The sequence below is a fragment of the Cuculus canorus genome, chromosome 6 (assembly GCF_017976375.1).
Source record: "Cuculus canorus isolate bCucCan1 chromosome 6, bCucCan1.pri, whole genome shotgun sequence".
Taxonomy (NCBI): domain Eukaryota; kingdom Metazoa; phylum Chordata; class Aves; order Cuculiformes; family Cuculidae; genus Cuculus; species Cuculus canorus.
The window spans coordinates 13,198,797-13,212,986 of record NC_071406.1 but is presented as its reverse complement, the minus strand read 5'-3'; the positions used below and the strand labels follow the sequence as shown (position 1 = coordinate 13,212,986).

The following is a 14,190-nucleotide window of genomic DNA, read 5'->3' as shown; positions in this document are numbered from 1 at the left end:
ACCTAATGAACTGAAGAAGTCCCTTCCATCTGAACTTATTCTCTTCCATCTTAACTTATTCTATATTTCTACAAACCGTTTTGCCAAATACTAACTAATCTAGAATGAAAGAATAACGACACTGGATCAGACCAGTGATCCCATCAACAGTGGCCAGCAGCAGATGCTGTTGATATGAAGCATGAGCTGCACTTACGAAAGAGAATAAAGACAAAATAATGGGACTGTTTAAACTCACCCGAAAAACTTGAGAAGAGTCTACAGAATGGAGAGAACCTATTACGATGAAGCCACTGCTGGGCATCTTGAATAGAAGCAGAAGGAAGGAGATGCTACATTGCAAAAAGAATAAGAAGGTCTTGAAATGAACTGTTCACCAGTGTCCTAAAAAAGAAAAGCACCACATTAACATGATCTCGAGTACTTACATCATTGCTGGGAGGCAGGAGCTCCACTTGGTGGGTTGGAGAACTGTTGCTAAAAAAATTATATGAAGTTGGAAAAGAAAAAAAAAAACATTATTTTAAATTTTACATTGCATTGTTCATCCTCTTCCCCCTCCTCCATTTGACTCAATTGCCACATGTTATGTACCAACTTGGCTTTTTTCTCTATTACATTTTAAAAAAAAGTGTCCAAAATATGGACCAAGGAAAGGAAAAAAAGCACAAACCTAAAAAACTCTACTTGAGCCTTTGTTGGTCAGTTGAGGTCCTACTCAACACAGAGAAAACACTGACCTCATTCAAGCTCTTCCATACAGGTGACTCACTAAAATGACGTCATCTAAGCAAGGAAGTTGTAATCTATTAGTGTGGCTGAACTGAAACATTTTATGAGCCAGAGATTCCCTACCTAAATCTACGCCCTAATAATGATTCTTTAAAAAAATGTAATAAATAATCTTGTAATTCAAACCTGGTGTTATTTTAAACACAGTAAATCATGGTTTAACTGTATTAGACAAAACCATATTTCTACTAAAACTTCCCAAAACACAGACAGGACCAACACATCAAGGAATTTCCCAAAGACTTAATAATCTAACACTGTAAGAAAATGCTCAACAGATCTGTCTTCTAACACCAATTTTTGTCATTTCAGTGTTTTTCATTATTCATCAGTTGAGGTTGCTCATTGAAAATTTGTGAAACATCAATTAATTAATGAGCTACACAGGGAGGTGACAAGGCTGTAGAGTCCTGCAAGAGTAAAAGAAAAGCCTATGCCAAATTCCGAGGGGAAAATGTGTTGCATGGAAGACTCAGAAGTACCGAGGGACCACAATGTGTATTTCTGTCATCGGCTATCATCTTTGGTATTTCAGGACCACCAAAACTGTTTCTTTATGATGGCTCTATTAACCAATTAAACCTGCCTCATATGTTAATCCCTTATTCTGCAACAGCTTCTGAGAACCTAGCCTGAATTTTTTTAAATCCCATTCAACTGGGAATTCAGCACCCCAAACTAGAAAGACAGAAAAGAAGTAAGAAACATCAACTCTGAAGATGTGCTGAAGGTTGAAAGTCTCTAACTCTCTTGCCAGAAAATACTGGGAACTGCTGATACAGAGCATGGTGTGTTCTATGAACCCCACAGAGGAGTAAGAGAGGAAATTTGTGACCATAATTGCCCTGGTGGTCCACTGATGCTCACCTCCCAGCCACCACAGAAGCAGTGGACATACAAACAGTACCCTGCATTACAGGGAATTCCTGGATGGAAGGTCTTAAAAGGCTTTATGGGAAATATTTTCCTCTTACTAGGAAAGGTGGTCCTTGGCCTCTTCTTCCAGGATATAAAATGCAGGGATACACAAAACATATATACACAAAGACTATCATATCAACAGGAAAGATAAAGCATTTATTTGTTACATACCCATCTCCAAGGTTAAAGCTGTTCGGAGAACTGTTGTAGCTTGGAGATGGATCATTGTTCATTTGATAAGGCACATCTGGCCAGGGAGAGCACTGTTGGAAGAAAGGCAGCAGGGATACTTTCATAAGGATGGAAATAAAGGATTCGATTCTCCTCTCATACCACATTCATACTGTGGCCACACCACTAACTTCAGCACATCACTCCTGCTGGGAGGAGGAGACGGGCCATGGATTTTCTACGCTGCTGTCCAAGTGGGTTGTCAGGGGGCGAGATTGATTCCAGTTGTGCATTCCACAATTCTCCCATTTCACAAAGCCTGTCCCCAAATAACACTGGGCCAAAGTGTGCACAGCTGTAAGTCAGAGCAAAGCCAGTAAGTCATCTCAGACTGAAGGCAGCGATGATACAGAAATACCTCTGGTCTCAATTATAAATCCCTAACTAAATCCAGGCAAGAGTGACAAATACGCTCCAGTGGCATTGCTTCAGGTTTATACCAGTGAAAGAGCAGAATTCGAACCAGCCTGTTAAAACCTCTGACTATCAGTCTAAGAGATTGAGTTATACATGGATATTATTACATGGTGAAAATTTAAGATAGACAAACAAACACAAAGCTACTAAAAGCCTTCACAAGCACAGGTCAAACCCCATATTCCATTACAGTAGTGTAAAACCAGAGTAACCCAGCTAGAATTGGGGACCCTGTTCTGAATTTAAGCCACTGTAATCAGTAGGAGAAATCTAGCTCTGTGGAAACCCCTGCCATCAATAGCTCAAGAAAATGCTCTGTAGTACCCTTATTTGCAATGATAAAAAGAGGACAAGTGTAGCTTTGGAGTTTTATCACCTCCACAAGCACTAGCAAATATTTAACTCTTTGGCAACCCACATTTCCCATGCAATATGTCAAAGTGCATCAGAGCTCATAGGGAGAGTTTGGGATCTGCCAACTCAGTAGAATTAGGTCTGTGTACACAAGAGCCTTGTTAACAACCACCACGTTGAATCAGAAAACATGCTGGTCGCTCCTGGCAATGTGAGGAAAATTGAGTGGGAGGGACTGGATCTCACAAACAGGAAGTTTATTTAAATTAAGAAAAAACCCTCATTTTTAGAAGTCCAGCAAGCCACTTCAAAAAACAAGAACTAAATCAAATGACAAGAAATTCCCACAGGGAGATGGAGCAGAACTTTAAAACCACTGTCCAGAGCCCTGTTGCTTAGTAATTCTGCACCCTGAGGTAATCTTAGTTATGGCAGGGAGGGGTAGAAACACATATATCTACATTCAAGATAATCCTAGAGTACAAGCCAGAATCTTTGAGGTCTTGTATGTAATAGTAGCTTCATAGGCACATTCACAGAAAAACAGATTTTAATAATTTAATCAGACAGCCTATTCGTTTGTTCAAGTGCCCCATCTCCAACATGAGCTTTTCCCAGATAGTTTTGAAAAAAACACCTCACCTATCTAAGTGCCATGACAAGTGCCTGAGAGCACAGCAGAAGATAGAGAAAATGTTTCTTTTAAAGCTAGGCTGTTAAGGGTTGGTTTATACCATGAAACAGAAGAAGCTCTGGCAAGAGATATTTTATGATCCACTCTCAATTTCAATCATATCAGGGCAAACGTGTCTCCACAAGACAATCTCCAGGGCTCAGTCAGACTGCTTTTTGTCTCAAATCTATCTCCCAACATGCTGAAGTAGTATGACATGCCTAAACCACTTTACCTCTGTGAGGATGGTTGTCTCATAGGAAGGTTGATACTTCTCCTTCTCTTGGGTGGTCTTCTTCTCCATTTTTTCCCTGTCAGTCTTCTGTTTTCTGTCTGCTCCTTTGGGCTATAAACACAAGCACAAGCTTTCCCTTACGCCAAGTATTACAAGTTTGGAAACATAGGCCAAAGGATTTTTTTTCTATTCTGTTCAAAAAAGTCTCCTTAAGATATAAGGGGAAACTACATATGAAAAAAGAACAAATCTGTACTTTCTAGATGAAAAAAGAAATAGGCAAGCATCTCTACTGTTTCTGTAGCATCTCCCATTAATGCCTATTGCGATTCCAAAATAGGCTGACCACAGTCCTGAGATTTTATACCAACTATTTCAGACCATAAGCCCCATGAGTTACACACCTCAACTGGTGTTTGTACTATCTCTTCAGAAGCAGGAAAGACACTGCTCACAGGAGCAATACTGGAGCAGCAGATCCTTTTAGAAAACAGGCCTATGGAAAGCTTGTTGTTAAGTGGCCACAGGTCGACCATGTCCAGTTTAGGAGCTTCAAAGATGCTTTCTCTCTGAAACTTTCTCTCCTCCAGGCAGCAAGGAGAGGAAGTCTACTGCAACAAGCAAAGGGTATTTAAGGTCTCCAATATATACTCTTATTGTTCATGGAGGACCAAATCAAAGAAATTGGAGACGCCATAATGTCTTGATTGCCTAGGCACACCAAAACACAGTGGATACCCTAAATATCTCAGTATTTGTACAGTGTTCAAGGCAAAATGGACTGGGATAGATCTTGGTGCTGCACCTGACTCATTAGAATTTAACTAGAATTGCTATCTAGTTCAACATTTGTTACTTTGCGTGCAAGCGCTCTGTTTAAGATCATAAGCACACCCAGTTAGAAGTCAGTTCTTTTTCTTCATTATTTGCATCATTCCTACACCACTCAAAAATTGTGCATGCTCCTGTGTCAATCTAGTTGATGACAAAGACCGAACTACCTCATACCTTGAATACTTTGATCTGGCAGCTTGCAGAATGCAAGTGTTCTGTGTATTCACCATTTTCATTCTGCTTAAAGGTGTCAATTTGCACCCGGAAGGGCACCCCTTTTTCTCCTCCATGTTTCCGTGGAGTAAATTCTGTGCTGATGCAATGTACCTGGCAAAACAAAAGCTGTGCTCATCTCTGGAGACAGTTGGAAGCTGTGGAAATCTGAATTTCAGATTTTGCCTGAACATGAGGTTTTGGCTCCACCTGAGAAACTAAAAGAAGCAGAAGAGTTCATACACTTTAATTTCTGTTCCTCAGAACAAAATGATTAGAACAAGGAGCCCAGAAAGAAACACAGCAGCAGGGAAAGCCTCCTTTGACTTAAATAAATCCCACATACAGATTAAAACCACATAGTTGGTGTTTGGAATGAGAAACACTCATGAAAGGAGAAAGCAAGCAAAACCAACTGGTTGTGAACAGTTTCCTCCAAACAAAATTCATGCTTAGAAAGCAACATCTTTTTTTAAAAAAAAAAGAAAATCCTAGCTGCAGCAAGAAGTAGTACTCAAAAGCTAACAAGTGGCTAGCAAGTTAGTTGAGCAAGTATCCTCCAAATTAGTTATATATGTTTGTTACTTGAGTTTGTAAGTTATCACTAGCATTTTTCTCTCTTCTTCATGTCCTGGCTACCTTATAGCTCTCCAGGTCCTTATAAGATACATCACCACTGCATTTACCACAGGAATATCACTTCCCTCTTACCTGAATGAATGCTGAGGCTCTCTTTGATGGATCCCACAGAAATTCAACGGTGTTCAACTGGGTTGGGCTGGCTCTGGGATCCAAGATACCAACTGACAGTGGAATATCTGTAGAAGAAAACCCCTAAAATTTTAAAAATATTAAATTGAAGAAGAGAAAGCATTTCCATACAAGATGCATGTGAAAAGCCAAGCCACCAGTGATATATCTGTTTGGCACTTATAGTGCTAGATGTTCTTCCCACCCAAAGACATACAGCATCTTGCTTCGAAACTCTGCATAGCAACCATAACGAAATACTCTCACCTATATCAAGGATGCGGTCCCCGGGCCGACTCCACCTCCAGCCCTCAAGCTGCTGATGCTCTGTATACTGCAAGCGTCGATCATGGAAAACTACACGAATTATGCTCTGTTAAGAAAAGATAGCAAGATGAACAATGTGATCCAGAAGCCCCTCTCTTGAGATGACTTTGGTTTTCCAGTGTAGAAACAAAAGCTTGATCTATTATGTTCTTCACCCCCATTCATGAGGAGAGTAGAGGGTCCACCAAAAAGACCCATCACCATCTTTACCAAATTCCTAAGGGACCCCTGAGCGAGAGAGCAACACACTTTCCCCCTTCACAGGGCACATCTACACTGCATAACACAGCCCTGTGCAGCTTTGGGGTTCAGTCTGGAAGCACCATAGCAATGTCCACCTAATCTTAGGTGTCATGCCATGTAAACATCACTATACTGTCTTGACACCCAAAATGGTTCATACTAGGGTAGTATTTAATGTGTCTGTACCATGCTCCAATCCTAGTATATTCTAGTCTGTTTAGCAAATATGAAGGCCAGCTCACCTCTTCCTGCACCAGTGGAGCTGATATGTCCAGACACCTTGTCAGTGGGAATTGAACTTGATTCCAGCCATTAACAGCCAATCATTGGATTTGCCCCAGTGTAGTTACCATGGAATAGGAAAGCTTCTGTAACAGGAGAATTTTCATCTCTAGTCTGCAATGGTGCAGCCATGTCAATAACTGGAGAAAAAAGGCTGGCATAAAGGCAATCCCCAGGGCAGACAAGTCTAAAGTACTCCTAACTAATTTATCCATTTCTATATTTAGAGTGCTGTACTTACATGAGTTAATGACCCTTACATCCCAACTTCTCAAGTCTGTGCTCCTGTTAGGGGCTTCCATATCAAATGAGTGAGCAATTTTTGCCAATACATCTGAGAAATCCCCAAATGAAGCCCTAGCTCCAAGAAGCAAGCGAGCCACAGTGGGAACAGCTGCAAAATTGGAATCCCAATCCATGTGCCTCCTGAAATGGACCAAACAACAAATAGGGAACTGCCTAAACTTGGGCAATACTTGAAATCCAGATTGGAATCCAAATTTTGCAACTAGGCCTCACTTCTCCTAAGAAATCCTGAGGCAGAACAGCCAAGAATCGGGGAGAGGAAGGCTTGAAGGCTGGATCCAGAACCAAGATCTGGACCAAATTCAATTTGAACGATTTTGAGAAGAGGGGAACAATAAAAAATTCCCCAAAACCAAACCAAAATATCAAGTTCTGTATGTTCATAGTTATTCCCATTACCAAAGTAAACTGGAGCTATGCAGAATCTGCATGGCAGAACGATGTAAACACTGGGGTTAAGAAGAGAAACAAGTCTGCCTCTCAGCAGTTTTGACCATGTTCACCTCTGAACTTTGGGATTCCCCTGAACCCAATATTCACAGTGAAACTCTGGGGTCATGATCACAAATAGAATAAAGTTTCCCCTGAAGCCCTGTAAAGCCAAGCTGCATAGTCCCGTGAAACTAGCACTCAACAACTCCATCAGCCCTGCTCCCATTAAAACCAATGGCAAAGTATTTTCCATTGTCTCAGTGTGAGCAAGGTCAGGCCCTTCATTAGAGGCTGTATGTAGTAGCAGGAAGAAAAGAAATCTATATTTCTCCTTACCTTTACATATTTTGTGTTTAAATCTTGAAACTCTCCCAATTTCCTATTCTCAAGTAGACGGATTTCATAAGACTGACCTAGAGTTTAAGGAAACATTTCCAAGGTGTTTAATATGTTGTAGCAATGAGAGAGTCATGCTGGCATTTACGTGGCTAATAAAGCATACGTTTGATCAGGGAAAGCTCATTTTGGTAACATAATGCATTTGCCCCAGTAATCGAGTAGGCACTAAAAGCACAGCAGAAATCTGAGGGGAAGGTTTGTTGTTTGGCCGTCAAAAGCTCTCGGTTAGGGTACTGGTCATAATCTGTCTCCTGGGGCTGCTGATTTTCTGGTTACCCTTCAGAAAGTTGCCAAGATGTTTGAGGCAGTTGTCCCTTCATGCCACGTGGCTGCAAGAGCACTGCCTTTGTCTGTCCCTTCTGCTGAAGCAATGAATAAGAGCTGCTGCCACAACAGGTCTAGACACTATACCGAAGAGGATATCAGCTTGGGCAAAATCTCATCTTCCTCAGAAAGCAGTCAGGTCTGTAAGGTGTTTCGGTGAATCAGAAATACAAGATCTGTTCCATAAGATCTTGAATATGGCTTCCCAGGGCATAAATACTCCTTCAGACATGCATGTAGAAGCAGCAATGGGTACTACGGCATGTGCAAGGACCAGTTGTGGGAAAAAAAAGTCATGCGCCAGCACCCTTCCCACCACCATCACCCACAGAATTAGGAATTTAGCCAGTTCACCAGCTCATTTATGAAATAACATTTCCCTCCAAGGCTGAAAGCAGATAAAGGAGAATGATGTCTCAATACCTTATGCACAAATGTCTAAGACAGTACAAAAGTTCATTGTATAGGACAAGCTTTTTACAATAAACCTACAGCTGGTACAGAGGTAGAACAGGACCATTAGGATTAATTGAGCATACATATACTTTACAGCTAGTTTTTCTTGTTCAGCTTGCTGTCTTCACTTCTACTGAAAAACATACAAGGTATGACAAGGCAGGCACAAAAGAGACCAGTTTAGGTTTTCTGCCTCAACCAGTATCTCCTCAGAACTGGCTCTGCAGAAAAATGCAAAGCTGACATCTCCCTCAACTAAGAAGCTGTTATCAGCAGAGACAAAAAAATGCTACATTTCTGGATCTGCATCTAGAAACAGAAGACTTATGACAGTAGACGTGTCAGAAAGGCATCATGTTTCAGGCTGATTCCCTTTGGGGAATCTCAGCTCTTCCGGTTGCCCATGTGAGTACAGACCATATCAACAGAGCACAGGGATAATTGTGCTTATTCAGCTGGCTGGCAGGGGAGGGGGAAAGGACAAGAGGCCATTTTGAAACCCCAAATGTTTGTACAACACTCCTACTGATGTCAATAGGAGTTCTGCAAACAGGAAATGACCCTTGAGTCTAGCAAGTGGCTTAGGGCATGGGGAGAGAGGAGAATAAACCAGATGAAGTACCAGATTAAGCACTGGAAACACGCATAGATCTTAACTCATCTCTTTGTGCATAAGTAAACCGAAATGACAACAGTGACCTTCTTTGGAACACTGTTGGACAACAAAAGTGGGTTTCATAAACCAAAGTCCTGAAACAGACAGCTTCCACATTTTAACTCCAGAGACTTTCTAATGTTCCTATTGATACGTATTAATGTTGCTCACTTGGCAATTTTTTGAGATATGTACATACATCCCCACATGATCTATACTGCTGCATTAGCATAAAAAGATCAGGCTCATGTTCACAAAACTGGTTTTCTCTCATAGAATCATTTAGGCAGGAAAAGATGATTAAGATCATTGAGTCCAACCATTAGCCTAGCACTACCAAGTCCACCACGAAACCATGTCTGTTGTGCTACATATGTGTCTGTGTTACATGAAGTGCTTGGCTTGGCTTGGCTCAGTTCGGCTATGAATTTCACCAACACAATACAGTTGTCTCAAACAAATTTATACAGTCGAGTATCTCTTACACTTACAGTTCATTCCTGTGCAAATATGAGGCTAATTAATCATTATAGGAAAAATAATTTAGGATTTGAGGCCGTGAGCATCCAACAGACAGTAAAATACATCTATGACTATTCTCAGATGGGGTACGAGGGACAGAGAAATTACATGGCATGAGCTGTGCCATACAGGAAGGCAATGGTAGAATGGTAGGAGCACTACCAGCAATTCAGTGAGTGTCTCAGGAATTAGCAGGTTTTGGGGACACTTTTGTGCACTGATACACTCCTGCTCTTCAGTCAACCCGATTTGGTTATTTGTAGTTCCATTGACACAAAAGAAAATAACGGGCATAAAAATATTGTCTGTGTTCCTTTCAAACTAGTGTCAAGTACTCAGAATATTTGCAGCGCGCATCTTCCAACCACTCGCATGGGATAGGAACAACACTGCAATCTAGCAGACAGCAGGTGCCACACAGCTCTTCCTGATGAGAATGATTCAGCTGAGATGGAGTTAAAAACAGATACCACCCATTGGTGAAAAAGAAACTGTAGTGCAGACAGAGTTAATATTAAATGGAAAGTCAAAGAGGAAATTAAATTCTTTGATGAAAGATGTATGGGTCATCTGATGTAAGCCCTGGAACTCAGTCTATGCCATGGAAAACCTCAATCAAAACGGTATTTTATGCTAACTGCTTTCCCCTTGACCCCTGAATGTTTAACTGCAGTTAGTACACAGAATTGTGATCAAAACAAGACTGCTCCCAGCCAAGCTTCGTAAACACACAGTTTACTTCCTTATCTGTGGAACTCCATCAGTGAGAATTTGGTCCTAGTTCCTCACAATTCCTTTATGTATAAATGTTTTCGTACCAATTTTGAAAAAAATTATTCTCCTTGCAACTTATTCCAGCAAATACATATCATTGCTTTGTGGCTAATGGAAATCATAATTCATTGGTATAGCACAGGCAAGGTTCAGATACTACTACTTCCATAGCACCAAAATGCTTTGATTATATTTTTTCACTTGGAGAAATACCTTGTTTACTCTATGTTTTCTACCTTAACTACCTGCAAAACTCCTGAAATTGTGAATTACAATCTCAGCCATATAATTATGAGAATTGCAGGCAAAAAAAAAAAACTGGATCCTGCTGGAAAGCAGGATCCCTTTATAAAATAAAGCAAATAGTAGCAACCTAACCTGAAGAAAGCTAAACTCCTCCTAGTATCAAAGAGGGCAAAGATGTCGCTCAAGACTCAGCTACACAGATCACGTTTGAATCCCGCATCCCTGGCTCACCAGCACTAGCAGGTGTAGAATGACAGTTTTCTGCTAGAACTAAATCAGTAACAGATAATTCTCACTTAAGTATCTAAATCTGTAAAGAAATGTGGCTGCAAGTGTAACTAAAAAACTGCATTACCGGTTCCCAAGACAGACTGCAACTATCAAAGCCCAAAACATACAGCTGAAATATAGAAAGTTCCCCCATACTGAGTTTTTACACCTGTTTTAGATGGAAATACAGATTAATGCAGGTTAGACTTCATCTTTCCAAGTCAACGTTTGGTGGTAAAGCTGGAGACAGTGGCAGAGAGTATCAATGCTGAGACTATGCAATGAGTAGATTGAATTGTTTGACATTGACTAGGGCAGTATGTGGTCCTTGGCTGACGAGGGTTTAACATCCACTGGGCTCAGATGAAAAGAAGAGCCTGAAGAAAGCAGCTGTGGCAATGGGAGCAGCAGCAGCAGTTTTAGAGCAGTCCTTCTTTACCAGGATGATATTCAACATTGCTGAATGTTAGTCTTAAACACATTGCTAAAGCTGGCTGAAACCCTTTTCCTTCCATATTCTCAACACTGGCCTTAGTTGCACCGCCACAGGCAACGTGACTTCAAGACAGCTTCAAAGCTGACGATTAGCCCAGACTCTGCTGTTGTTTAAATACTGGACACATACATACAAGGTCCCCTAAAGCATATCTATCACTACTTGAAACGAAGAATGCATTTTTTAAGCAAGTCTCCAGCACAGCTGAGGCCAAAGCAGCCTCCTGCCTGCACGACTCAGTGTTCTTCACACACAGACCTTGCCTCAAACCTTCTTCCCTACCTCAGGCAGGGAACAGAACAGAACAGTAAATATTTGGAAAACCACATTAAATTCCTGAGATACAATTTGTCTTCCAGCTTCACTGAAAACTTCAGGGGCACCAATGAAAACCTGGGCAGACAATTATACAGTGTAATTTGTATTTTGAACAGATATTCCCTGAGCAACAGCAAATTTATGCAATCTCCTCCTAGGGTAGAGTTTGAGCAACTCTGTTTTAAAACAAGAGCAGTACCCAACAAAGTAGTAACCACCCAGGTCCAGTGAGTTCCTGCTTGGTGATTCATGAAGCAATTGCATCGATCTTAAGAGGATTTATAGACCCTTTACTTTTTTAACTTTTATTGTCCTTGGTAATTAGCACACATTAAAATGCAGGTGTGACCACTTAGTTTGGGGACAAAAAGAACTGAAAGTCAACAATTTGCTATAGATAAAAAATAATTTAGTTCAACATGGGAATGCTTTCACACGCTTAAAAGGTACAAGCTATAACAGTTTAACTATTGCTGGAGTTCAATCAGCCATCAGGAATCCTAGGCAACTTCTGGTTATAGAAGACTGTGGTTATTTCAAGCTCAAAGTTACATTTTGTTCAACAATTATTTGCTACACAACTACAATACTCTGCTTGCTCTTTTTTGTTTGTTTTGATGTTGTATTTCCAGGGCCACTTGCACAACACCTTTAGTGGTTTTCTGCACGATACACTGAGACGATAGGCTAATTTCCAATTAGGAAGCTGATGTCCTAGACCAATAGGACTCAAGCCTTACTTAGTCAAGCCAAGCAGTCTGTTTCCCTTTCCAGCAATTAATTAAATTCTAACCTTATATTATACTAAGCAATATCAACAAAAGCCAGTGAAAAGAAAAAAAAAAAAACCTGCAAGTCCTCTTTATCAGAATGGCTCCACACAGCGCTAGACAGAACCAGCCTGGAAACTGTTTGATTATTAAGCCAAGCTGGCCAATAAAAATTCCATTTAGCAACTTTATATGAACATCCTAAACAGCATACAGATAAAGGCAAAGGAATGCTGACAGTTGAATGCAGCACGCAGAAGGAGGGGAAAAAGAAAAAAAAAAAAGCATTTATCCTCCCAAACCAAAGAAGATTCAGCAGGTAGGAGAAAAAAAAGGAAGATTAATGAACCCACAGGGTAAAAACGCAAGAGTGACAGAGTTGGTATCTGATCTTGCATGCTTAATTGACCACATCTTTTTAGTCAGACAAAAGCAAAATTAAAACTTCATGTAAGAGTGTCCCGCGTGCGGACACTCTGCAGGACAAGGAGCAAGGACCAAATCCTCCCTCCCCAGGCCACAAATAGCAGTGGAAATTCTACAGTTGCTCAGTGCAGCCTGATTTGACAGGATACTGTAGAAGGTGTTTATTCACAGTGCATATTATAAATTCACCGGCTACACAATAGGCCAACCTGAAAGCTTTCATGGTGCTATGAACATGGCAGTCCCACAGAGGACCATCTATGGCTCAGGAAATGCAAAAGGAACAGAAGAGTTGTTCTGGTACAGCGGCCCATCTTGCCGCACTACTCATCTTCAACAAAGCATGCAGTTATAAGCGCAGGGCAAATACAGCCCACCCTTCCCTGGCCATAACTTCCCAGTTTCTTGCATTCAGTGTCCAGATTCTATCCATATCAAACTGCCCAGCTGTGACTAACACTCACGGACTCCTTTGTACGATCTCCTTCTGAACTTGCAATAAGAATCACGATTTACATATGCCTTGCTTTAGTATTCACTATTGCCCTTCACCTGCCTCCTAACTGCTTCCTTTTGCAGTAAAGCTACATTAGTTCCACTATGTTTCGGTACCCATCTGATTCCAATATAGAGAATATATAAGTGCCATGCTTGCCACTACCACCAAAGCAGCAAGACTCAGGAACACAGCAGACCAATTTGACTACTAATTCTGCTACCACACCAGAGAGCTACACTGTCATCGTGTTCTCTTCCTATGTTCTTCCTCCATTTACAATCCACCCCCAGTTTGAGGGGGTTTCATTGTCCCCTTCTTTCTCTTTCCCTACCTCTTTCTTGTGGGAAAACCAAGCACATGCCTCAGAGCCAAGTTTGCTGGAGGAAAATTTCAGTGCTCATTTACTATATGAACATTTGGCTGAGCCCTGCTCTTCCCAGACTTTTGAAGATGGTGTATTTTACAGTGGTGACACTTCATAGCTAACAGGCACTAAAAAAACGCTTCTCATTTACAGTGTTTTCCATTCAAAAGAGAGGGATGTACATTTAATTCCTCCAAGACAACAGGCTAACTTTGAATCAAGGACACAAAACCAGCCAGTAGACACAGAAACACTCCCAGCTGCTAAATTCACTGTATGCACTCGGGCGTCTCTTGCACAGACCTTGTCCACTTTGTTGGACCACACCTAATTCACACCATGGTATAAACTTTGATTTTTAATGCAAATTATTAAGTGAAGAAATTATGGACTTCTGATGGAAACCTGAAAAAATATCTGCCCTGCAAAAATAATTTCTTCCTGTATTTCCTCTTCTGTAGGATGCACTTGAAACACTCAGGACTATCTTAGTCACATCTGTCCAGCTCAGAAAACCTCAACCCCCTCCGAGTAAGTAAAAAATACAGGCTTTTTCTGGTTTCAACCTGTTGTAAGTCAATTTGGACAACAGGTTTTATAGCTCTTTAAGAGTACTTTTGTGTGTAATATTTACTTGAGTTACAGATAACTAAGAAGAATG

The 14,190-nt window shown here is 40.9% G+C and overlaps 1 protein-coding gene across 1 annotated transcript in view; it reads right to left on the bottom strand.

Annotated features, from left to right (window-relative positions):
- Positions 1-14,190, bottom strand: part of TFCP2L1 (transcription factor CP2 like 1) — a 37,170-nt gene that overhangs the window by 11,341 nt on the left and 11,639 nt on the right. Inside the window, exons 3-10 of the mRNA XM_054070273.1 lie at positions 7,347-7,423; positions 5,688-5,793; positions 5,382-5,488; positions 4,632-4,784; positions 3,624-3,734; positions 1,885-1,976; positions 429-477; positions 239-332 (exon numbers count right to left, since the gene is read on the bottom strand). Of these exons, the coding sequence (XP_053926248.1) occupies positions 239-332; positions 429-477; positions 1,885-1,976; positions 3,624-3,734; positions 4,632-4,784; positions 5,382-5,488; positions 5,688-5,793; positions 7,347-7,423 (789 nt within the window). The remainder of the gene's footprint in view (positions 1-238; positions 333-428; positions 478-1,884; positions 1,977-3,623; positions 3,735-4,631; positions 4,785-5,381; positions 5,489-5,687; positions 5,794-7,346; positions 7,424-14,190) is intronic.